Genomic DNA, 25360 nt, shown 5'->3' with positions numbered 1-25360 from the left:
GTCTGAGAGAGCTGCTCAGAGAAGGCAGGCACAGCAGTCAAGCAATGGCAGTTCATGAAAACCTTCTTTCCAGAGTTCTTTCCATTGAGCTGTTCCTCAGCGTGATGGCCCACTGCATCACAGAGCTGCCACTCTGATAATTATTGTTTTCTCCTTGAACATAGAAAAATGAAGGATAATCATGTGTGTGGGCAGTTTAAGTTCCAAATATGCTTTCCATTGAAAGATGCCCCCCAAATTGGACAACTCAATGGAAATCAGTGCTCCCCTAAAATGTCGTATTCCAGTATTTTTCTGGTTTTGGGAATTCTGACTGAAATGTACTCATTTCTAATGTCAGTTTGAATTGTGTCTCTTTTTAAAATGCCCCCCCCTTCCCATCTGAATATCAGGTGGCAGATTCATTAGTCGTCTGGAATTAATCCGTCCTAGCTGAGTGAGAGCTGGAAAGAGGAAGTAGGGTCCAGTGGTTAGAGCCCTCAGCTGTCAGGAGTCCTGGTTCCCACGTCTTTCTCTGCCACTGAGTCACTAGCTGACATTGGACAGCAACTTGGTTTTTCTGAGTTATTGTCTGTCAGCTAAAGGAGAGTGGGCATGCGATGAGGAGCTGGTCCTGGGAGCACTGGGCCAGGAGGGAGAGGCCCTGGTCCTCGCCCCAACTCACCAAATCCCTATGAACAACAGGAAGTTTCTAGACATTCCTCTTTTTGTCTCCTAAACGAGGGGTGTGGATATCTGGTCTTTAAGGTAGTTTCTAATACCTGGAATCTTAATTCCACTTAGTCTCATGCTTAGGATATTTAATACCTGGAGCAGATTGTTTTTAACACTCTGCTCTTGCACACAGAAAAAAAAATTTGGGGGGTCGGCCCCATGTCTGAGTGTTTGAGTTCACGCGCTCCGCTTCCACGGCCCAGGGTTTCACTGGTTTGGATCCTGGTTGCAGACATGGCACCACTCACCAAGCCATGCTGAGGTGGTGTCCCACATAGCACAACCAGAACGACCTGCAACTAGAATACACAACTGTGTACTGGGGGCCTTTGGGGAAAAAGAAAAGAAAGAAAGAAAAAAAAAAGAAGATTGGCAACAGATGCTAGCTCAGGTGCCAGTCTTAAAAAAAAATCGAAATAATCACGACACACGACAAGAAACAAAAACAATAATGCCATTTTGTACCTTGTTTCATTGTCTTAAATTTTAAATGCAAACAGAAGCTGCAAGTGGTCACACAGAATGACAGAATTAAAAGTAACAAGTTCTGTTTCTTCATCTTTAAAATCACTGTGCTGTCATGGTTTGTTTCAAATTTGTGGTTCAAATGCAAGACTCCGCAGTACCATAGTGTTGAGACATGACTGTGCTAGAAACAAGCTCAGATAATCCACTGGAATATGAACTTACTCAAAACAAATGTGTGCATCTGAGACCACACGTATCAGGGGTCAGCTGTGTATATGAGTTCCTAGGATTAATATGCATGTAGAATGCAATGTTTATTAAAAGATAAATAATAAAAATGTGCTAAGTTGAAACTTACATACATATTATTAAGACCCAACAGTAACCCAAGAATAGTTTAGAATTTAGACCAAAATATTTGGGGCAGGGGAGTATTTTTATCACTAACGTTGTTTAGAATTGCCATGGTGATAATAAAAAAGCAGACCAATTGTTAGTTTTATCGTTAAAAAATTTTTTTATTTGAAAATAATTTTAGATTTATGGGAGAATTGCAAAAATAGTATAGAGAGGCTGCATATACCTTTCACCCAGCTTATATAATCATGGTGCATTTACCAAAACACAGAAATTAACATTGGTACAATACTATTAACCAAACTACAGACTTTATTTGGATTTCAGCAGTGTTTCCACTAATGTCCTTCTTCTGTTCCAGGGTTCAGTCCAGGATACCACATTGTGTTTAGAGTTTATCATTGTTTTAAAATTCTTTACAGATCTTGCAACTGGTTAGTGCCTGAGGGGGGCTGACCGCTCCCACTGCCCTGACCTCAGTACATCACCAATTCCACTAAACTGCTGTGGTATTGGGAGTAAGACCCGATGGCTGTGAAGTCTCATCCTCTGGTGGAAGGTGCCGTGGAGCCTGATGTAACATGCTGGATCTCCAGAGCATGAACACTCCACTTTATCAAGCTGGAGATCCTGCAGCCAGACGCTCCAACAATGACTGTTAGGAGTGAGATATTTGCAACTTTGTGTGCCTCATGTACAGAAACCAGAAAGCAAGGCTTGTTTTGGGCCAAAATGCCACATGTCCTGTGAGGCAAAGAGGCAAATATATAAAGAGTGAAAAGCCCTGGAAACGTCACGATGCAGACACTGCTGGTGCCTGCTCCACACCAATTCTCCCCTTTTTTGTTGCTACTGGAATTTTTATTTTCTTGAGGTACGGGGTAGCCAGGATCTTCAAAGGAGGCTGGAACTCTCCTCAGCCCATCTGAGGATGGCTTCGTGGTGAAGTTAATCCAATCATGTGAGTTCCACTCACCTTGCCAATGACTGCTTTATGAATGGGCATGCGATGCAATTCTGGCCAGGGAGGCATAGGAGAAGGCCAGGATTTCTGAAAAAGTTTTCTTCACTCTTCAAAATGTCCTTCCCCTTCTTGTCTGAATTTTGGGTCTTGTTGTATGAAGGACAGAATGCCTGGAGCTGTTGCAGCCACTCTGTAAGCATGAGGGATAAGCCTGAGACAAAATAAAAACAGAGTGGCAAAGTGGTAGGATAATGAGACTCCAGTCTTCGATGGGTCACTTACGCCTGGGAATGAACTAACTCAGGACTTCTCGTTATGTGAGAAAACACATTTTCCACTTGTTGGGGAGAGTGGTCACATTTATACTGCCCATGGCAACTGCATCTTTCATTCAATCATTCATTCAACCAACACTTGATGAGAACACAGCATGTGGGACTCTTGCTCTTGGTGCTGTTAGAACATGAGGATGAATGCTAGATTCCTGCCCTGAACGGATACACCATCCAAAGGGGAGTAAAACTCACAGGAAAACACAAAACACACTGATTGCAGGAGCACCTGCTGCTACCTGAGAGGTGTGCACATTACCAGCCTAGTGTCCTGAAGACAGCTTTGTGAAGGAAGAGGTACACACTCTTGATCTTGAAGGATGGTTACCTTTTAGGCAAAGGGTCATGGAACAAGGGCCTTGCGAGTGGAACACAGACACAGAGATCCAAAACTACAGAGTCTGTTCTGGAAAGAGGGGCTAGGCCAATTTCGTTAAGAGTTGGTGTAGCAGAATAATCAGCACCACGACTGGACAGGAGGGGACAGATGGTGACCACCTGGTCAGAGCCAAGCTTGAGGAAGCCTGAAAGGCTACAGTATAGTCCAGCAAAGGGAACCCTGCGCTGACCTGCTGGTCTGAGTCCTGGGTCGGCTACCCGCTAATTACATGGGTCATCCACGTGTCTCAGGACAGCTCCATGAAGGGGCTGGTAATAATGGTCTTGCCTCCCTCTCAGGCCAACTGCGAAGTGCAGCATGAGCGCGAGAGGTTATTATCTCCTCCACCTCCAGCCGTAACTAGCTATCACCATTCTTAGGTCCTTGCCCCAGCCTCTGAGTTTCCCTTCTTCCTCCTGCTGTGGGAACGGCCCTGTAGTCTCCTCCTTAGTTTCAGCAAGGACCTCCCACAGTTCTAGGATTTTCAGGATTTCTCTGTCTCTCTCCTGAGTGTTTCCTCCCTGTCTCCAAACATGTTCCAATTTCAAAGATCAATAAACTTAAAGATCCTTCCTTAGATTCTTTATATCCCCCAGAACACCATCCATTCCCCTTTTTCTTACCAAATCTCTCCCGTCCTCTTCTCATCTTCTACACTCTGGTAAGCCCACTTCCACGTTCAGTTAAGAGTGGGCTCTCAATGGCACAATGCCAGCACCCAGGGCTCCATCTCTTCTCATCCTGCCTGGTTGAACCTCCCCCCTGAAAGGCGTGTGTCGTGGCCTCCTCCACCCCCTTTCCTTTCCTTTCCCCCTCCCTTCTCAGTGTTGGGGCTCCCTAGGACTCCACCGACCTTGGGCTTTTTCTCACTCAGCACACTCTTCCGCGAACACTTCCTTAACCTCATGGCTTCAACAGTCCCAGTGCAGATGAACCACAAACACCCTGAATTCTGGTTTTCCCTCCCTATATCCAATCCAACAGTTTCCAACTGTCCTGTTGAGGTGTACATTTGGATGTCCCATGACTCCTCAAATCCAGTTTGTTCAACGCAGAGGCCATCTTCTCCTCTCTTATGCCTCCTCTTTCTCTGTTGTGCCATACATTTTTTTAATGACCCCACCGTCCTTTATGTCATCCTAGCTTAAAGTTTTGACTCCTCCAACTCCTTTTCCTCTTACATGAAAGCACTCAACAAATCCAGTTAATTAACCCTTGAAATGTCTCTGAAATAATTCACCTCTCTTTTATTCTTATTGCCACTATTCTTTGAGAAGTGCTTCATTTCTTTACTGGGCTGTCATAATAGTTTCTCTGGTGGTTCTCCTGACACCACTCTATTTAAATCAAAATGATCTTTTCTATTCCTGATAGTTCTCTCTCTAAAGACTGATTTGGTCATGCTTAAAAACTTCCCATTCCTTGGCATTGTTTGAAAAATAAAGTCACAATTCTTTTTAAAAAATGTTTTTTCAGCCTTATTGAGGTATAATTGACACACAAACTTGTAAGATATGTAGAGTGTATAACATGATGATTTGATACACGTATACACTGAAAGTCACAGTTCTTCATCACGACATTCAAAACCCATTATAATCCAGTTCCATCTTAACTTTCCAAAATCCACCTCCTGCTCCTCTTCTGCATTTTCTGTCAGTAAAATCCTACTAGACAAAGCCCAACCCAAATATTGTCTTCCCTCTCCCCCAGACAGAATTAAGTTTCCTGTCCTTTGCACTCACAGCGTATATATTTCAAGTTGTTCTTAGAGTCACCATCATCATACCAAATTGTAACGAAGCCTCTGTCTCTCCTAAAAGATTGTAAGCTCCAGCAGGCTTCCTAGTTACCTCTTGCTGCATAACAAATGGCAAGATTTAGTGGCTTAAAACAGCAAACGTGTGTTATCTCACAGCTGTTGTGGGTTAGGAATTTGCCTGGTTCCGGCTCAGGGTCTCTCATGAGGTTGCAGTCAAGAGGTCATCCTGGGCTGTGTCATCTGAAGGCTTGACTGGGGCCAGAGGATGTGCTTGCATGGCGACTCACTCACAAGCCTGGCAAGTTAGTGCTGGTTGTTGGCAGGAGGCCCTGGTTCCTTGCCGTGTGGACTGTCCATCAGGCCACTTGAGTATCCTCACAACATGGCAGTTGGCTTCCACCAGAGCGAGTGATGCAAGACAGAGAGAAAGGAGAAAACCAAAATGCCTTTTATGGCTGAAGAGAGGAGTATCAAAGAATTTGAAGACATAATTTAAAACCACCACACACAGGTTGTCTTATCTTTCTGTCTCCAGTAACAGGGCACAGTGTTTGGTACTTGGTACGTGCTTAAGAGACGCCTCTAAGGGATTGACTCATTCAAGGGGGAGGTATTTGAGGCAGGGAGATCCATGGACAATTAGTGTGGGCCAGGTGAAGAACCTCGGGGGTGGGAGTCAGTGGGAGAGATTCTGAGGTAAGACTTCCTAGGACTCCATCACTGATTTGATGAGAAAGGCTCCAGAAGAGCTCCATTCGGGATTGAAGATGGTTTTGAAACCAGAACTTAGAGATAGCTTTGATGACTAAAGTAGGCATCTAGTACTTCCTCCATGGGGTTTCAAGGTGTTGGAATACCAAACTACACATCTAAGAATGTTATACCTAATTGTTCAATTCATTTGAAAAGGCCCAGAGCTGGCAGTCAGCAGTACGAGCACTGTCAAAGCCATTCCCTCTGCTCCCGGTTTCTCATTTATAAAAGTGCAGGGTATAATACGTCACTATTTCCCAGGATTCTCAGCATAAACTCTTAATGTTAAAAGGTTGACAATACCCTACCTTTTGCAACACACCACCACAAAACCATCTACAAATGGTCATAGGGAAACACAGGGCAGCTACTAGGTTGAACCATCTGGAATGCTGGTATTCCAGTTTTGACCTATAAGGCAACCAGTTTCATAGGGTTCCCACGCATAGATGTGGCTGTAGTTTGAAAAGCTGAACACGTTTCCACAGACGGAAAACTGAGACGCTCCGGAGTTCTTGATCTTTATATTCCTGACAAAACTAAGGTCCAACTTTAAGAAAGGTCAGTCTTGAAGTTAAGTGAGGTTTAGTCCAACATAGGCATCACTCTCCCACTTCCTTGAGTCAGATAAAGGAATTAAAGACCAAAGATTGTATGCTAAATACTGAACAGTCAAGATACTTAAGAAGTAAATTTATCTAGGAACTCCAAATAAGTCCAGTCTCAATCTCATTTCACACATTGTGCCATTTTTAAGAAATCATATTTACTTAAAAGAGAAATAACTGCGGACCTAATAAAAAAGGGAATGGGAATTAAGTAGTTCATTTCGTATTTCTGTACCTCTAGAAATGATTAGTCGACTCCCTCATTACTGGTAGGATTAAACCCAATATTTGCTAAGATAAATTAATTTACTGAAAGACGTTTTGTCCTTTTCCAGAAGTACTTTTAAAACTTAATATTAAACAGAAACTTTCAATGAGAACGTCCCTTTCTTCTTCTAGTGCTTATTCCGCCACCGCTAGATCAATTGGGTGAGTCGTGTAAAACTAATTTAAACTGCGCCCCGCATCCAGTCCCCCTTTGGAACGCAGGCCCCCCCAGGGCAGGGTCTTTTTTGTTCGTTTGCCGCAGACGCCAAGCAATCCGAACCATGGGAGCTCTCATCAATGCTCGGCGAGCCGTCCATTCATTTCGCAGCCGTGCAGGGCGCTGTGGCCGGCGACAAGGCCGCCTGCAGCCGCCCTCCCTCCCCCGAACCTGCGCCGCTCCCGGCCCCCCGGCCACCGCCCGAAGCCCCGGGAAGATCCGGCGGCCCGGCCACCCCCGCCCCGGCCGGCCGCGGCCTCCCGGGCCCTTCCTTCCCGCAGAGGAAGGAGCGGACGCCGAGGAGTGGAAGCGCGGGCCCACTTCCTGTCCGGGCCGGGCCAGGCCGGGCGGCGGCCCCGCGGCCTGCTTCCTCGGCGCGGGAGGCGACCCGGCCGCAGCGCGCGCGCACGCGGTGGGGCGTGGGGCTCGGGGCTCGGGGCTCCCGGCCGCGCGCGGCCCCGCCCGCCCTGCGCCCCGCCCCCGCGCGGCCCCGGCGGCGCGAGGGTTAAGCGCGCGGGGGCGGGGCTTGCGGGCCCGGCGCGCCGAGGGCGGCGCGGGGAGGGGGCTGCGGCCGGGGGCGGTTCCGGGCGGCGGGCCGGGGGCGGGGCGGGCGGAGGAAGGGGGCGGGCCCCAGAAGTTGTTGGGCGCTGGGCCGGCGGGCGGGCGAGCGGGCGAGTGGCGGCGGGCCGGCGCGGGCGGACCGGGCCGGGGCTGGAGAAGTTTGCGCGGCGGCTGGAGAGCGCAGGGTGCGGGCCCGGCCGGCCGCTGCGCGCCCGCTGCCATGGCTTTCCGCAGGAGGACGAAAAGTTACCCGCTCTTCAGCCAGGAGTTCGTCATCCACAACCATGCGGACATCGGCTTCTGCCTGGTGCTCTGCGTCCTCATCGGGCTGATGTTCGAGGTGAGCGAGGCTGGGGAGGGGAGTGCGCCCTCCCGCGCGCCGCCCGCCTGCCTCACCCCTGCAGGTCCCCGGGGGCCTCGTCGGAGCCGGGCCGCCTGGCTGCCTCGGACGTTAGGTGCAGTCCCGGCTTTGTGCACTCTCCCCCCTTTGGCCTCCTCGTCAGCCCCGACACTGCCCCCGCTCCGCGCCCTGCCAGCCGGGTCCCGCTCTGCCGCCCCCTTGGGCAGCCGCCGTCCGCTGCAGCTCGCTCTCTCTGCAGCCCTGAATCCTCAGCCTGGCCTCGAACCAACCGCAGCGCTGCCACCCTGGCCCAACGACTGGGGTTTCCTTTCTGGTGTCCGGGAGCCAAGCCCGGAGACTCCCAGACCCGCAGTCATTGCACAACTCTCCTCCCAAGCGGTGGCTGCCAGGTCTTCTGGGCTTTTCCAGTGGGAAGGACCCCGACCCTTTTCCACCTCCCGCCCGGTTGTCTGGGCCTTTTGCATCCTCCACTCTGGGCCGGGCTGGGTGTTCACGTGTGGCCCCAGCCCGACCCAGCTGTGCTCTTCGGCCGTCCTCCTGCCTCCCTTTTTTTCCACTCTTGCCCAGAAGGCCGGTTTTCATATCCCCTTTATCACTGTGTGGACTGTCCCTTTAGAGGCGTCTGTGGTGGACGCAGAGCTCTCCCCGGTACAGCGGCAAGGAGAGGGACATGGATACCCTCTGCTTTGGGGGGAAAGGTGATTCTCCCGTCGCCTCGGGGTGGAGGAAGAGGATGGGGTCTCCCCGACAGCAGCGCTGGTGTGGGCCTCAGAGAACAGGGGGTCATGATCCAAGGGGGCCGATGGAAAGGAGTCCCTACTGTGGAGAACCAGCGAGAAAACGTGATATGCAAAATGGGAAGAACTGGAGGAAACTGGGTATGGGGCTTGCTGTGGTATATCTTATCTCAAAAGTGAGATAGGTGAGTGACACTCCCCTCACTCTCAGCTGGTCCCCTGGGAGGTAACGCCTTGTCCTCCCTCTGGTTGGGCTGCTTATCTGCGTTCTCAGGGATGGCTTAGGAAGCTGTAACCATTTATGAACTGCTTGGGGATGGAGGATTCCTAGCCTGGCTAATTGCTCCTCCTTGTGTCCCTCTGTCTCCTCCTTGGCTGGTGCAGCTGCCCTCAAACTGGCAGCATTCTTGCAGGGGCCCAGTCAGTTGGATGTGCAAACGTGTCCTTGGCTGGGCTGCAGGGTCTGTAGGAGGTAGACCTGGGACTGGCAGCGGGGTCTGCGCTGCACCTTTTGTGCGCGCCCCTTTTCTTCACTCCGTCTTCCTTCTTGGAAGCCAGACAGCTCTCAGGGTGCCTTTGAAAGGGCTTTGTCAGTAGGATTGGCCCTGTGTCCCAGGCCCTGCTCTGTCACTAGTCTGACGCAAAAACTGACTGCAGCCTCAGTTTCCCCATCATTAAAGAGTTTAGTAAAACCTGTCTTCCCCACAGCGTTATTCTAAGGTTTAACTGAGATCATGTCAGCAACAAAAGCCGCAACAGATCCCACAAATGTGAAAACTGTCCCCTGCTTTGTTATTATTGATCGTCATAAAGGCTTAACGAACTAGGAGTTAGTTTTGTCCAGCCAACACCCTCAGTATCTGTTTGCTGCCCTCCATTCTAAGAGGCCTCCCAGTGCCGTGTCACCAGTCTTGGAGGGTGTGGTTGGAAAGACACACGTGACAGCTGTAGACCTCACAGCCACACGCTCGCTCGCAGCCAGCGAAGTCTCTTGCCCAGCCTTATGGCTCTCTCTGCTGCCCTTCTGGCATCTGTTAAGGTTTGTGGCTGTACCTGCTTCATCTTTGCTCAGAAAGAGCTGCCTAGTGTTTGGGCTTGGTCCCTCCCTCCCTCCCTTCCTCCAGTCTTTTGGAAAGGCCGATGCGTTATACTTGGAGCTTGGTGGGAGTTGAAAGGTGCGTGGAGCCCTTCCTCCCAGGACCTGACAGAAGATAAAGACCCAAGGTAGAAAAAACAACCAAAACGACGGCCTGCCCTCTTCCCCCTCCTGGGACTGGAGTGGGAGTGTGGAGGGGAGCTGGCTGGAAGGCCGGCAGGCTCCCTCCTCCTGAAGAGCCTTAGACCTGCAGTGGCCGTGCTTACCAGGTTGTCTCCTCTCCAAGATGCGTGTTGTGGGATTGTCGGTGTGATGTGTGCTGGTGTGGGAGAAAGAGGGCCGTGCCCAAACCTCTCTGATGAAGGACACGTGTTCTGCTGTGTTAGGCACATAGTAGGTCCTCCTGGTCTGTACCCACCAATTGACCCTCCACAGAGTTGGTATTTTGGGGGAACTCAGGCCTTTGGAGTTCTGCCCTCCCTACTGAATGAGAGTAGAAACAGCTCAGTTACTTCTGGAGACCTCAGAGCAACACATGTGGCCACCTGCACAGTTGGAGGAAAGCTGGGGGTGGAGGGGCTTCTTAACCCAGCGCAGGACTCACTAGATATGACTTGGGGTCTTCTGGGTTCTCCCTGGAGGTGTGGTGTGTATGTATGTGTGTGTAGGGAGGCATGTGGGGGGCAGTCCTGCACTTAACACACTTTTTCCTGGAAGTGAGGACAGAAGGAGGCGGAGAGGGAAGGGGGAGGCAAGGAGAGAGGCCGGCAGGCTCTTGGGTTTCTAACTTGGGCAGGGCTAGGATTCCTTCATTCAGAAGCGGGAGTCAGGAAAGCTCCATTAGAATTCTTCCCACACAGAGCCACTCTCCTGGCCACTCCTCCGTCTGTCTGTCCGGGGTCCCCTGCCCTGTTCATTGGGCCCTCTCCCCTCACCCCAAGCAGCTACAGCCCTTGCATCCTAACTGGTGCCCCTTCCTCAAGCCACACTCGTCAGATGGCCAGCCTTCAGAGGGGCTTTCGTTTCCCCCTGAGGGACCCCAGGACTCCAGTTCTGTCCCCTGGGAGATGATGACTCCAAATTCCTTCCCTTGGGACCACTTCCTTTTGGGAACACACATGAAAGGGGGCCCCTCCCTCCTCCTTTTGGTTTAGTTTTGGGCCATCCTAAAGTTCCTCCTCCCATTTCCAAGGCAGGGGCCAGATACTTCTCCCTGGACCCAGGTTTTCTTTCCGTCTCGCAGGCTGTTTGGAATAGAGCTGTTCTGTGCGGCCACAGCACTTGGCTAAAAAATGTCAGGAATGTGGAGCTTTATTTTCCCCCTCCTTCCCTTCCAGCTTTCTCTTTCTTAACTCTGCTTTCCGGAGAGGTGGTGCAAGGGGGAGTTTCTCCTCCACAGTTTATCCTTCAGCCCTGTCTTAGGTGGAGCCCAGCCAGACCTTCCTTCAGGGTGTGGGCGGCCAGTCGATGTGTGTGTTGCCCGTTTGGGGCATGTGTGTCAGATTTGAAAGCAGCCTTCTCCCTCCCCTTTCTCTTCGCTCTCCAGTGTCCCATTCAGTGCCACGTTTCAAACTGAAACGGGCAGGGGAAGAGGAAAACTCTCATTAGCCAACAGAGAAGGAGAAAAAGGGGGAGCATCGAACCGACAGGAGCAATTATACGTTACCTCTAAAATGTCCTTTCGAGACAGAAACTTTTTTGTTTGTTTTAAAGCTCGTGGAAGGCTCTGCTGGCTTGCAGCAAGGAAATGCTTCTACAATTCTGGGCCCATTTGTAAGTTTGGTTTCTCTTTGGTCTGTGATGACTTGAGGGTTTAGGACCTAGAGGAGTTTTTGGGTAGTGGCTGGTTTTTGCTTTTTAATTGTTTCGGAGGCAGATATGGTAGAGCTGCCTTTTCTCCAGGAATTACCTTCTTCCCTGTTCCTGGCTCCGTGATTGACTTGTCAGGATGATGTGTTGGCAGCTTATACAATGGGATCCCAGTGCGTCACAACCTGTGAGTACTTGGGTTCCGTGGCACCAGTTCACATCCTTCCGGACATACCTGTAGCCTGAAATGAAGCTGCTGGTCCTGACTCTTAATATTAGTGTTACAAAACAGTTCTGCTGAGATTGTGTTAATACAAAGAGGTGTGTAAACGGCACAAATGTGCATCTGTGGATGCAGGTTGTCTCTCTTCCACTAACTTCTAATGTGGTTTTAAAGACATTCCTTTACTAGCTTTTACAGTTCCTGACTTTATGCATCTTCCTCTCCAGCATCTCACGTGGTCCATCAGTTCTAGAGAAATTAGTCAGGGGAAACCGAGAAGGGTCCTTTAGTCTCTTGGGTTCCCTTGTTCTGTGGTTGGATTCTGCACGCATTGCTCAGTGATCTGACAACAGAGCAGAAATTTGGAGCTGGTTTTTCTCCTGGTCAAGCCTCACGCATAACCCTATCCTGTAGGGTGTAAGGGTGCATTGGTTATCCCTGTTCCTTTCCTTGGCAAAAATGTCGTACGCAGAAAGGTGGCGTTGATCAGTTAGTGAGTTTTAAGCCTAACTGCAGGGTGAAGACTGATCCCTGTAGAAATGCCCCACACTGTGCCTGGCGCACAGACACTTAATCTGTGGTCTCAAGAACCACGCTGAGGACCACTGTTCCTGGCTTCTTTGTAGGGTCTCTGAGGACCTGTTCACCATCAGACTGGCTCCTTGGGCTCCCCTGCTATATTTCCTTTCAGATGTGACATGTTTTGCCATGAGACCTCTCCCCAGGTTCCTCAGTGCTGGCTGGCTGCTCTCCAAAGGGGGTGATCGCTCTGTGTTGAGCCCCACTTTCCCCAGGGAGGCGCTCAATGGACAGCATCTGTTTTCTCCTCGACATCCATCGTATTAGAACATGGGCGAGTCTTGTGCTGCCGTGTCAGCTGTGTGGAGGAGGGAACGGCTGCAAGCTAAGTAGGGGCCACTTTTCTCTCGCTCCCTCTGATGTCTCAACCCTCCAGCTCTCGTTTCTTGGGGGCACTGTTCAGACCGGTCGCAACAGAGCGCCTTAGTCCTGGCTGTTTGTGGAGGAACATGTGTTGCCATGGTGCAGACTTCCCTCTGGCAGGCATGAGCTCCTTTTTGATCTGCTCCATCGTGGTAGGGGCCCCAGAAATCACTCTGTGGCCCAGCTGACGTACCTCTCGTTCCCACCCTGATAAATGACGAAGCCAGAGGGTTGATAAGACGGGATTAGAGTTCCCAAACTACAGCAGGGCTTTCTAATCAGCGAGAGCACCATTAGCAGGCTTTGGTGGGAAACTTGGCTGATACTATCTCTTAACCTTTTTATCCAGCTCTGTGTATCTGGTATCTGTTGGTACCTAATGGTTAAGGAAGGGGGAAAAAAAGCAAAAGAAGACAGTAAAACTATTGACGTGGCTCCTGTCAGAGCCCTTCTCATTTCAGGAGCAGACCTGTGTCTGTACACGGTCTATGGCTTTGCCTGCTTTACCTCCACTGTCTGAAATGTCCCGCAGTGGAAGAGAACCAAACCTAACTTAGTCACAACTGGTTAACATTGCAAGTTAACTGTGTGGTTTAAAGAGCTTTGCAAGCAGATCTTCTGGACAATGTCGGTTCACATGGCTTTCCTTGCTTTTCAGCAGAGGAAATGGAGCCAGATTGCGGGTTGCGGGGCTCTGAGGCTTCTGGAGCCCTCCAGCAAGTTTGTGGGAGCCCACGGTCGGGTGAGGTGCTGCTCTGAGCCACGTTGCCTCTCGACAGCTTCCCTCACTCGTCTGGAGGGGTTGGCAGCACGTCCCATCTGTGAAATGCCTCGCTCGCCTCACCCTGTAATCTGGATGGTTTATGGGGGTTGTCATACCCATCCAGAGCCTGGCTTCCAGAGGAGAGACTTGGCCAAGGACCATCCGCTCCGAGCTAGAGACGGAGCCAAAATAAGAATTCAGCACCGTCTGGCTCACATTACGGCTCAGCCCCGGGGCTTCCACGAACAGGGTGTCTACAGGATGCCGCCACCGGCTGTTTTATTTGTCTTTGTCTCAGTGGCATCTGTTTATTACCTGGAAGTAATGTCTGCAGGTCATTGTTCCACGTGGAGGCTTTTCTGCCAGGAACAATCATAGAAATTTGCATCTCCCTTGTAGGAAGGGACCCAAATGTGTGACTCGTGTGAGCACAGGCTAATGGACAGAGGCTTTACCTGCTGTTAAACCTGTGAGAAGAGCTGCCTGTGGCTGTTAGATTGTCACTGCCCTCGCCATCAGGTTAATACTGTGGCTGGAGCTCAAGGGCACATCTTTTCTTTGCAGTTTACAAGTTTAAGGGCTAAAGGGAAACCTCAAGGCATCTACTGTGTTTATAGGAGAGGAAAATAAGAGCCCTAGAGGTTGGGAGATTTTTCCAGAACAGTGGAGTGAAGTTTTGGCAAACTTGGGGCTTGAGTCCACATCTTCTGACTCAAATCCAGTGCATTTTCTACACATCTGCCCCCTGGAGTTCTAGATGCTACCTTTGGATGCCAGTGTATGTGGAGAAGCCTTGAAATGGGTCTGTCTGTCTTAAGCGTGCTGTGCTCATTTATTTGGCAGCTGTTTATTGAGTGCCTGCTGTGTGCCTGTGTGAGCTCTGGGAATGCAGCTGAATAAGGTTGGGTCCCTGTCCTCACAGAGGTCACAGTGCAGTAGCTTAAAGTTGATAGACTATTTGTGGATGGGAGGCAGAACTTGCACTTGATGTAAGTGGCAGCTGCGTCTTCCAGGCTCACAGACTGTGGGGCCTCAACTTCCAGCCATTACTATTGGTGGAGGGGGTGCTTTATTGAACTGAGACCTAACACCTTGAGGGTGGGGTTGTCAGAAGTCAAAGGGCGAGAGTGGTGGCCACTCCTAGCCATCTTGTGAGGCACAGCTGGTACTCGTGTGCTTTACAGCTTTACGAATAAGTGAGCTGACCAAAGGCAGTGGGGGGGTGTGTGTGTGTGTTTACGTGTTTGTGTGCAGGTATGAGTTCTAGCACTAGGAGGCCATTACTCCTTGAAACTGTGGTTGAGGTTAAGGAAAACTCTTTGATATGGTTTCTTAAGATTTTTGCCATCAAACTCCAACATGGTCTGTGATGTTCCTTTTGGGTTGGTGGGGGTAGTGATTATACCTGGGGTGAGAAGGACATAATCTTTGGAGCCTCAGTTGCCCCGTAGGGAGAGGGTTTCTTAGTAAAGCTCCCGAGTTTTCCAAGGGCAGAGTATTATTAGCTTAATCAATTTGTTCCTTCATCTTTATTATAAAGGTGTGGAGAATCTTTTTACAGAGAATTTTAAAAAGAGACTTTTTGGCAACCCACCATCATTATGAAGACTTCTGTAGCTTTTGGGTAGGGGGAAGTGTGTGTCTACCTGCCACAAAGCGTAAAGATGTAATTTTTGCAAACATGCCCCTGCTTCCCCTGTTGACCACCCCACCTGGCTTTGAGGAGCCCAGGATCCTGCTAGTCCCTCTGCAAGTGTTTGCAGTCTGCTCTGTGTGCCTGCGGCAGTGCCGGAATCTGCCAAAAGGCAGCGCTGAGAGTCAGTGAGAATGTGGCTTTAGGTGGAGAGGTGCCCGGCATGGGGATGTATTATCAGTTCCTTTCCCGGAGGTTCAGAGCAGCCTGGGGGCTCCTGACCTGGAGGGGCAGTCCCAGGATAAACAGGCCTTTCCCTCCAGCAACTCCTGGAGACCTGCAGGAAATCGCAGGGCCCGCTTCACAATGCCTGGTTTCCTGCTGAGAATTCCTCTGAGCTTGGAGCAGAATTGAACTTTTCAGACCCAACGCTTGTGGAGTTGAGAGGGTGTTTAATTTGTAGCCTAGCTTTGGACTGGGTCAGTTTTTGACCTCGATGGGCAAGGAGTAACCTGTTTGTATGGATTTTGTGACTCTTGTTTGGGAGAGCGATGTGGAAGTGGAAAGGAATGGTCGATAGCTTATTTGTTTTGTTGTTAGTTGCAGTTTGGTCTCTGGTTTGGCATGAAGTGTGAACACGTGCTCCTCTTCCAGAGTTCTGGAGGCGTGAGTTGTGGCCTGGGAAAGGAGGTGCGTGGTGGAAGGGGTGAGGACCTGGGGGCCCGGATTCTTTCCTGGGCTCTGCCACTAAATAGCTGTGTGGCCCCCACGAGCACCGACCTGGGCCCCCCTTGCTTCCTGAAGGTGTCAACCGTCCTCGGGCTCAGTCTTGCCTTCTTAACATGTTATGCAGAACAGGGCTGGAAAATGTGTATAAAACTTAAGCTGCCAGTCAGAAATTGGGACGAGAGGGGAGGAGGCAACATCCTCCCAGCCGTATTGGTTTAGGGTTAGTCAGAATACAGTTGCACTTCCATTTGGTTAGTGGTGCAATTTCTAATCTTGGTTTCATTTCTTATTTGAGTTGAAGTCAGGTTCTAGCCTAAATTTGGGTTTGACAGATAATACAGCTTAGTGGAACCAGTGGTGGGGATGGAGAAAATCCATATATTAGAAAGGAATCTTCTGGGGTGCGGGTAGGGGGAAGGCTTGGTTTAAGATTGTCACGTCAGGGCCAAGACAAGATGTCTTCAAGGCCCACCATGGGACCTGGGAGGAGCAAGGAAAGGTCACTGCCCTGCACAGAATGGCCCATGCCTTCTGCTCTGTCGAGTCAGGTCTTATCATTCCAGTCCTCTGAAGTGGTCTGGGGCCCTGGGCTTGAGTGTGTTTTCATATTCAGTGATATGTTCATTGCATACACAGATTCACTCATCTGTGGCTTATTTTTTTTTCAGATCAATAGGGTAAGCCTAGTGTCTGAAGCCTGACCTCTGATCTGCCACCCCCCACCCCACACCCCCCACCAGTGCTCTTACCGTTTTGCCTGGCCGACTAATACCGTTATTTCTACAAGCTCCTACTTCATTTGGAAGCCCTCCTCAGTTACTCTGACGGCGTGGCATGCTGTCTTCCTCAAAGTTATGAGAATGGGTTAAAAACAGTACTGGGGTGAGAAGATGGTGTGAGGAGAGGCATCAGTGCTAATTACATTATTCTGAAGTCTGGTTTCAAGTAGGAGTTATCCATCATATGTACTGTTTGAAATAGCACAGTATTTGACTCACCAAAACTAGTCTACACCTGTGCCATCCGTTAGGTCACTCCTAGCCACGTTTGTCTTTTTAAATGTAAATTCATTAAAATGAAATGAGATTAAAAATTCGATTCCTCATTCACACTAGCCGCGTTTCAAGGGCTTGGTAGGGCAGATCTAGAACATTTTGATCATCTCAGAAAATTCTCTTGGGTAGTGCTGGTCTACACTTGCTTTCTGAGTTTTTGTTTTTTTGTTTTTGTGGTAATACGTAATAAGGGATCCTTGTGGTGTGGTCTGTTAGGGGACCGTTAGAGGCCAGAGATTGCATCGGCTGAGGTCCTGGCCGGGAGCTGACTGCCTGAGTTTGTATTCTGGTTTTCTGTGTCCTAGCAGTGTCATCTTGGTAAATTATTTAACATCTCTGTGCCTCAGTTTCCTCATCAGTAAAATGGGATAGTAATATGTCATAGAGTTATTGGGAGCATTAGAAATGTTAGATTAACATTTCTGTTAATACAAATACGGCACATAGAAGAAGATCTGGTATGGGCTAAGAACTCAGTACGTGTTGCCTATTGTCGTTACATTTGAAAAGCGTTAGGGTGATACCTCGACTATGTGGAACTCCCCTTTGTGGCTGCCCCATCCATTTGGAACATAGCTGAGAAGGAGGATGCAGGGGAGGTCCCAGAGCTGCCCACTGATGGCCCTCCACTTGCAGGACGGCACCCTGATGCTGTGTACGCCATGCCTGGGCTGGTCCCTCAGGCCATTGCTCAAAGCCTACCTATACTTGCTTTACATACAGTTATGTGAAGCTTGGTTGTCTGGTTGCCAAGATGACAGAAGAAAGAATAAGTTAAATGGGAGAAGTGGCTGGGGTTGGGGGGGTGGCTGACAGCTGGGAGGGCTATCCATCATCATTATTATTATTATTTTCTTTTTTTTTTTTTAAGATTGGCACCTGAGCTAACACCAGTACATAGTTGTATATTTTAGCTATGGGTCCTTCTAGTTGTGGCATGTGGGGTGCTGCATCAGCATGGCCTGACGAGCCGTACCATGCCCGCACCCAGGATCCCAACCAGTGAAACCCTGGGCCGCCGAAGTGGAATGTGTGAACTTAACCACTCGGCCATGGGGCTGGCCCCTATCCATTATTAAATACTAAAATGTCATAAGAAATGAAAAAAGGACATGAATACCTGGTGTGGTTTAGAATGTCGTTTAGAACAAACAGCTTCCGTCAGTTTTGAGGTTATTATGACAGACTAGTGCAGTACTTGATCATAACGATTACCAGTAGTTTCATGAAAAAGTAGAGGATATGCAATATACTCAGAAAGATTTTAGAAAGATTTCCATCCACAGTGATTAAAATTTCAATACGTAAATCTTTAGCAATATGGAAAATTTGACTGTGCAAAATGATTCAGCCCCAGACATTTCTGGCAAGCCAGTTTTATAGCACTGAAATAAAAGGCAAAGTTGGTCTGCTATACAGGGCTCTTTATTAATCAAGAAATGTGAAAGAAACACTTTTGACATTCTTATCATCCACCCTGGGAAACGTCTTCATTCAAAACTATTCACTACCTGGCGTTTCAATTTTCTTTCTTTCTTTTTTAGTCATTCATTACATACACCTTCTCTGTGCAAGACACTGAAATCTGAAATGGAAGCTGGCTAATGTATTTGTTGACACGACTTGCTGTACTGTGGTCATTTTTGGAGAAGGAGACGCTTCTCAGCTACTGTTCTTGAGCTTCTTGGGTCCAGATACTCCAGGCATGACAGCTGTGGCCTTGTCAGATTGTCATTGGACACTTACCACACCGTTAGCCTGCGGCTTGTAGCGAAGTGTAACTTGACCAACGTTGTTGGTCTCTGGGTCCCACTGGTGGGGTCGTTGCTTACATGGCCCAAGGGATGTGAGTCTGGCCTAAGCTGGTTCTAATCTCTTGCCCCTTCATTCTACAGACATTGAGTGAACAGTGCTTTTGTGTGAGGCGTAGTTCTAGATGCTGGGAACACGGGAAAAGGACACATTCCCCAATTGCAGGGAACAACCTTACCATCTAGTAAGGGAGACAGGTAAAAGGAAACAAGTACTTGATGATGAGTCTCCAGTTGAGCTGCCATCTTGGTCTTCTGTATCCAGCACACAGTGGTGTTCACTAAGTAACGGTCTGCTAGAGGGGTGCTTTGGGAACATGGAGGAGGGGCTCCTAGCCCACAATAGGGGTGAGTGGATGCTGGGTAAGGCCAGGGAGAGAACAGAATGGGGGGGGCACTAGACAGAGGGATCAGCTCATCCTTGTGAAGGCACAGAGGTGAAGAGGGCCTGGGGCTGGTGTGGAGCATCTGGCTCGTGTCCTAGGATGCTCTGGAGGTGGAGCAAAGAGGGGAGGAGGGACCAGATCATGGAGTGCCTTGTAGGTCATGCCAAGGAGTTGAGACTTTATCCTGGAGGTAGTGGGGAGCCTTTGAGGAGCTCTGGGCAGGACACTGACATGAGGAGTTAGCTCTGGAGACTGCCTGGAGGGTGAGATTGGAGATGAGCAGTCTGGTCAGAAGGCTGTGGCTCTGATCCACATGAGAACTGCCCCCTGCCCCCCGAAATTTCAGTCTCCACCCCCAGCCAGGAAGTCCTCCCCGGGACCCCCACACCTGGACTCTCTAGTGTGGATTCAGAGACTCCTGGAACGGCAGGGCCCCTCCCTCCCAGCTCTCCTTCCACATGCGCTCTGTGTGACACTCAAGTGGCTGGGCTGTTGTGTGGGGCAGGCGAGGACAGTTAGAGCTGGGAGAGAGAAACAGCTTCTCCTCAGATCTGGTTGTAACTCGAGGCGCACGGCGATGCGGGGCTGCCCTTGAACATGACTGTCATTCTGTTTTTCTGTCTTGTGTTGCCTTTGCATGACTTTATCACTGAAGTGTCCTTTGGACTTATTAAAAAGGTAGTTTTGCATCTCATGTGATTTCTGATTTTTTAAAAGTAGGGTTTCAGCTGCATGGAACATCTTTTTCCTCCACCTTTTATTTTTTTTAGCTAAAGAAGCCGTGAAGAGGCTTGCATTCGAGTTCTGTGGCCTTACCTAAGGAAGCTGGTTTTGTTCCAGTGTTTGAGGTGGGGTTGGTGGAGGGAGGTGGGACACACACTTCTTTTGGGGAGGCTTTTCTAGGGATAGGTGGTGGCGGGAGGCACATGGGGCGTTGATTGGCAGACCGGGGAATGTGGGCGTGGCCTGTGTGTAGCTTCCCTCACCGAGTTCTCCAGCCCTCCGTCTGTACTGAGTCTGCCCATATTTGTCAGGGAAGACCTGGCGGGTGTCAGTAAATAATTCTGTGAAGTGAGCTTGACAAAATGAGGCCTAGCTGATCCGTCATGTGCGTTCTATCTCTAAACCTTCGCCAGACCCCTGGAAACATGCAATGAGATTTTCCCACGGTCTCATTTCTAGTTCCCTAGTTGAACACCTGGGGGTCTTCCTACCAAGGCCTGTTGGTGATCCCCCCACGATTTCGTTAAACACCCTGTACCCCCATGAGTGACTGTAGTTTACATCGTCTCCAGAAGATGGAAAGAAAACAAAAACCCACAGTCGTCACTTCTCCCTTACCTCGTCCCCCACATCTGCTCCCTAAGTCCCGTCAGTTTTACCTCCTGAATTGTCCCCATGGCCCCCTTGCCCTTACTGCTCTGTGGCCTTAGCTCAGACCCTTGACATCTCTCACCTGAAATGTAACAGTGGGTCCTAACTTGGTCCTCAGCCTCTTGTCTTGTCTGCCCTCTGGTCCTTCTTCCACACAGCTGCCACTGCTTGGCCTCAAACAAGGAGTCCATTGTGGGTCTCCCTTACTTACACGCCTGCCATGGTGCCCACCTGGAGTCTGAGCTGCTTACCACAGCCTTCAAGGCTCCTCCGAAACCTGACCAGCCTTTGTCCTCCACCTCCTCTGCTCCTCACTCAGGCCCCGCCTCTGCCCTGACCCTCATGGCAAACCACACACCTGTGGTTCCTGAATATTCCCTCCTCTTTCCTGCCTCCCTGCTTTTGTTCATGCATCCCCCCGCCCCCATCTTCTCTTTGCCCCTGTCTTACTCCTACTTCTCCTTCAGTGCCTACCTCTGATGTCGCACAGAGACCACCTGCTCAGAACGCTTCCCTGGCCCTCTTCCCTGATAGAGGGCATTGCTCCTTTCTGCCCGCCTCTGTGTCTCTTGTTTATTCACTCAGCCAGACTTAGACTGAGCATCTGCTTTCTGCCAAGCACTGTTCTCGGGGCCAGGATAAAAGATGAAAAGGTGAAGATTCTGCCATCGCGGAGCCAAGAGTCCTCAGGGAGGTGACAGTGTCATTGCTGTCCTTGTGTGTATGAGGTGCAGTGTGAGAGTCAGGGAAGGGAGCATAACCCCCCTGGGAGGATGAGGGACAGTTGATCTGAAAAAGGAGAAGTTCCGTCTGGGCCTTGAGGGCTGAGGGACATTGGCCAGGCAGACATGCTGGGGAGAGGGTGTTCCAGGCAGCAAGAGGACCTGTGTAAAGAACAGAGATGTGGGGGCAGTGGTGGGGGCGGTGTGTGTGGCGGGTGGCTCTGTGTTGCCAAAGTTGGGGGGCAGCAGTTAAGGAAGGAAGTGATGGAAGATAAGTCTGGACTGGCAGGCAGGGTTCAGGCAGTGGAGGCCCCTATTCAAAACTTGAATTTGCTCCTCAGCTTGGGTAATAGGGAGCCATTGAAGATTTCCAGGCGCGGGAGGGACATGATCATATTTGTACTAGGAAGGTCCTGGGCGGTGGGGTGCGGCCAGGACCTTGACTTGCTCTGAGCCCCTGAGAGGAAGGGTTGCTGCACGTTGTCTGTCTCCCCGGCACTCCTCTACCTGACGCATGGTTGATGTGCACTGATCGCAGATGGTCCAGCGCATGTGCAGCATCGCGTGTGTCTTGAGTTGCCTTCTGCTGCTGCTGGTCGTCTGCAGCTTTTCCATCCATGCTGTTCCTTCTGGCTTCTCAGTAACTCGTGAGAGATGCTTATGAGCACCTTAGGGATGCTGGTGACTTCAGCACCTGCGCACTGATAGAGAACCTAGAATCTTAGTCCTTTAAAGCTTAAAAAAGTTTTTTGAATAGGTGATATTTGGCAATACAGTCACATTGTTCAAAAGTCAAAAACATATACAAAGGAATCCATTGAGCAGTGTCCCTCCCCCACCTCTACTCATGCAGCTCTCCTCCGCTGCCCCCAAGTAACCAGTTTTATTTATTTTTATGTATCCTTCCTGGGCTTATTTATGCCAATACAAGCAGCTATAAATGTATGATAGATTTTACGTGTGTGTGTATATTCCAGCTCCCTTCCTTATGCAAAGCGAAGTGTATTATCTGCACTGTTCGCACCTTGCCTTCTTTGGTTAACAAAATATCCCAGAGATCTTTCCACGTCAGCACACATAGAATTTTCTCATTCGTGTCTGAGGTTGCGTAGGCAGCCGTTGTGCAGGTTCAGTGTAATCCATTTGAGCAGTCCCCTTTTGATGGACACTTGAGTTGTTTCCAATCTTTTGCTCTTATAAACAACGCTGCAGTGAATATCTTGGTGGGCATGTCATTTTGTACCTATACAGGCATGTCTTGTAGCATATCACGGTTTTTAGTGCCCCCGCCTCTACAGGGTGTGGCCTCGTCACTCTCCACTGCCTCCTCCAGGGCAGCAGATGGTCCTGCTCACCGTGGTGTCTCCAGTACCCAGCACAAGGCTTGGCATTCTGTTGGTTCTCCTGTAATATTCTTTCTGTAAATAAGTGGTAAAGTAGAATTACCAACTGATAGCCAGTTTTCAAAGAATTTTTTTGCGTCTTTAATTGAGATATAATTCATCTATCCTAAGATTCACCATTTAAAGTGTACAGTTCAGTGGCTTTTAGTATATTTACCATGTTTTGCAACTATCACCATTATCTAATTCCAGAACATTTTCATCATGTCCCAAAGAAACCAAATAACAGTCACTTCCCATCACTCCTACGCCTGCCAACCACTAATCTACTTTCTGTCTGTTTGGATTTGCCTATTCTGGACATTTTATGTAAGTGGAATCATATAATATGTGGTCTTTTGTGATTGCCCTCTTTCACTTAGCATAATGTTTTCAAGGGTCATCCCTCTTGTAGCATGGATGAGTACCGCGTTCCTTTTTATGACTCAGTAATATTCCACTGTATGCAAATACCACATTTCGTTTATCCACTCGCTAGTTGATGGACATTTGGGTTTTTTTTACCATACTACATGAATAATGCTGCTATGAACATTCATGTACAAGTTTTTGTGGGGCCATAATATTTTCATTTCTCTTGGATATATACCTAGGAGTAGAATTGCTGGAAATTTTAATATGGAACAGGAACCAGCACTGAAACTATACTGAACAGTTTGTTGTTTTGATCTGGAAGTTATATCTCAGCGCCAGCATTGTGAATATTGCTCATTATTATCCAGGCTTCACACAGCAGTGCTGGCTCTTGAGAGCTGTGTCTGATAGACTCTGTCCCAATAGTCAGCTGTGATTCAGAGGCAAATATTGTCAGAGTTTGCACAACAGAATTTACTGAGTTCTTACTGTGTGTGCTATGCTAACTCTATGGCAATGACAGAATACACAGGACACAGCTCTTGTTCTAAGGTCATCATTCATTTGAAACAACCCAAATATCCATCTATATTGAACTGATTAAGTAAACTATGGTATAGCCATACCATGGAATACTCTAGAACTTTAAAAGAGGATAAGGGCGATCTTTATGTATTGACATGGACTGATGTCTCAGGAAAAAAATACGTTGTAGATTAGTACGTACAGAATGAGCCCATTTTAATAAAAAACTTCTGTTTATATACGCACACGCAAAATCTGCAAAGAGCACAGCAGACTGTCAACATCGATTATGTCTCTAGAAGGTAGGTTATGCAAGACTTTAGCTTTCAGTGTAATATGCTCTCCTTTTACAATTTTCTTACAGTAGGTATGTATAGCTTTTAAATTCATTTAACTTCCCCCAATTCTATTTTGGAAAAAAAGGGACCTGAGATAAGACTTATATCTGAAACAGTACATATCACTGTTGGCTATAACACTACATGTCAGCATTTGACTAAATAAATGCCAAATAAATCCGTGCTGATATAGTGGTCTTACAAACGGTGTAACCCCAGGGCTGAGAGAGCTTTGAGGTTCTGGCCATCAGTGAAGCTTCATGAAAGAAGCTTGGCTCGGTCCTTAAAGGATGGTGACATTTATCCAGCACTTCACAGTTTCTTGAGTCAAAGAAAGGTCTGGAGTGCTTACCTTGTGCCAAGTACTGTCATGAGCACTTGACCCAAATTCTCTCATTCAGTCCTCACTGTCACCCCATGGGGCAGATGCTGTGGTTACTCCAATTTTACAGATGAGAGCACTGAGGTTTAGAAAGACTGAGTAACCTGACCAGGCTCCCAGGGGCCGTAAATGTCCTTCCCCACAATTCAGAGCCCATCCCTCTGGCTGCAGAGTCCAGGTCCTGTACTCCGTTTTAGAGGGAAGGAGACTGAGGCCTATAGAATTCAAGAAACTTGCCCAAGATCACACAGCCAGCGTCTGTCACACAGCCAGGTAACCCGTCATCTCTTACCCTGAGGTTTCCCGAGTTCCAGGCTGTTGAAATCCCTGGGGGTGGCCATGGGAGGTGGGGAGGTTGGTCACAGGGGTGTGTGAAACTCTTGGTACCGTGCCCTCTTTCTTGGAGATTCACGTATCATATACACTTGTTAAAGTGGCGACCAACATTTCTCAGACTTTCTGACCATGTCTTTCACACAGTATTTAGGAACATGCCACAGATGTCACTTTGCAAAACGCCACCTTCCCATTCTGTAAGGAAGCGTGGGTGAAGGCGGGTGCATGAACAGCCCTCTGTCTCTCTCCTTTAATAAATGAGAGTGCCAGCTCTAAAGGCTGTGACTCTTCGTTGCAGTAAATCTTCATTCACTGTTGATAACAGTTACCTAATTAAACCCACCGCATACTTCTTACACTCAAATTATTCAACCCACGCTCCACCAAATTTCATACAGTGAGTACTGGAAGTTTCTGAGTGTCACCACCTTTTTTTCCTGTAAGATGTGCTATTATTGTTTTGCTTTTTTAAATTGTGGTAAAATATATGCAACATAAAATTTAGTATCTTAACCATTTTTTAAGTGTACGGTTTGGTAATAAGTACATCCACATTGTTGTGCAGCCAATCTCCAGAACTCTTTTAAATTCATTCCACAAACAGTTGTTGAGCACGGACTAATTGAGGGTGCCTGGGACATGGGGATGATTGAGATGAACTCCCTGCTCAGGCTAATGAGGAAGATGGGTAAGAAAGCCCTGGTTACAGTTTAGTGTGGCCAGAGTTGTGAGGTGCTCCTTACGGGACTGGATCCTTGGGGGGCTTCTGCACCTCGGGATGGGACACATTACCACCCGGTGCTTCGGGCTCCTCTCCAGGCTTATTTTTGGCTCCCTGCTGGCTGCTTGCTGATTGTTTCTCACCCTGTCGCTCCCTGGAGTCATGCCACCTCTGCTCTCCAGAGCCCTGGGGAGAAGTCCTTGGATTTTGCCTGTGTGAGAGCCGAGTCCATGTGGCCTGGGGTGGGGGCGGGGCAGGGTGGGAGAAGGGTGCCACTG

At 49.0% G+C, this 25360-nt stretch overlaps 1 protein-coding gene across 1 annotated transcript in view; it reads left to right on the top strand.

Annotated features, from left to right (window-relative positions):
* Window positions 1–7423: 7423 nt before the first annotated feature.
* TRAM2 (translocation associated membrane protein 2) overlaps window positions 7424–25360 on the top strand; it is a 76287-nt gene continuing 58350 nt past the window's right edge. The window contains exon 1 of the mRNA XM_001499006.6: window positions 7424–7722. Coding sequence (XP_001499056.2) covers window positions 7603–7722 — 120 coding nt within the window. The 5' untranslated portion in view covers window positions 7424–7602. The remainder of the gene's footprint in view (window positions 7723–25360) is intronic.

The sequence above is a fragment of the Equus caballus genome, chromosome 20, assembly GCF_041296265.1.
Source record: "Equus caballus isolate H_3958 breed thoroughbred chromosome 20, TB-T2T, whole genome shotgun sequence".
NCBI lineage: Eukaryota > Metazoa > Chordata > Mammalia > Perissodactyla > Equidae > Equus > Equus caballus.
This window is presented reverse-complemented; position numbering and strand designations above follow the sequence as displayed.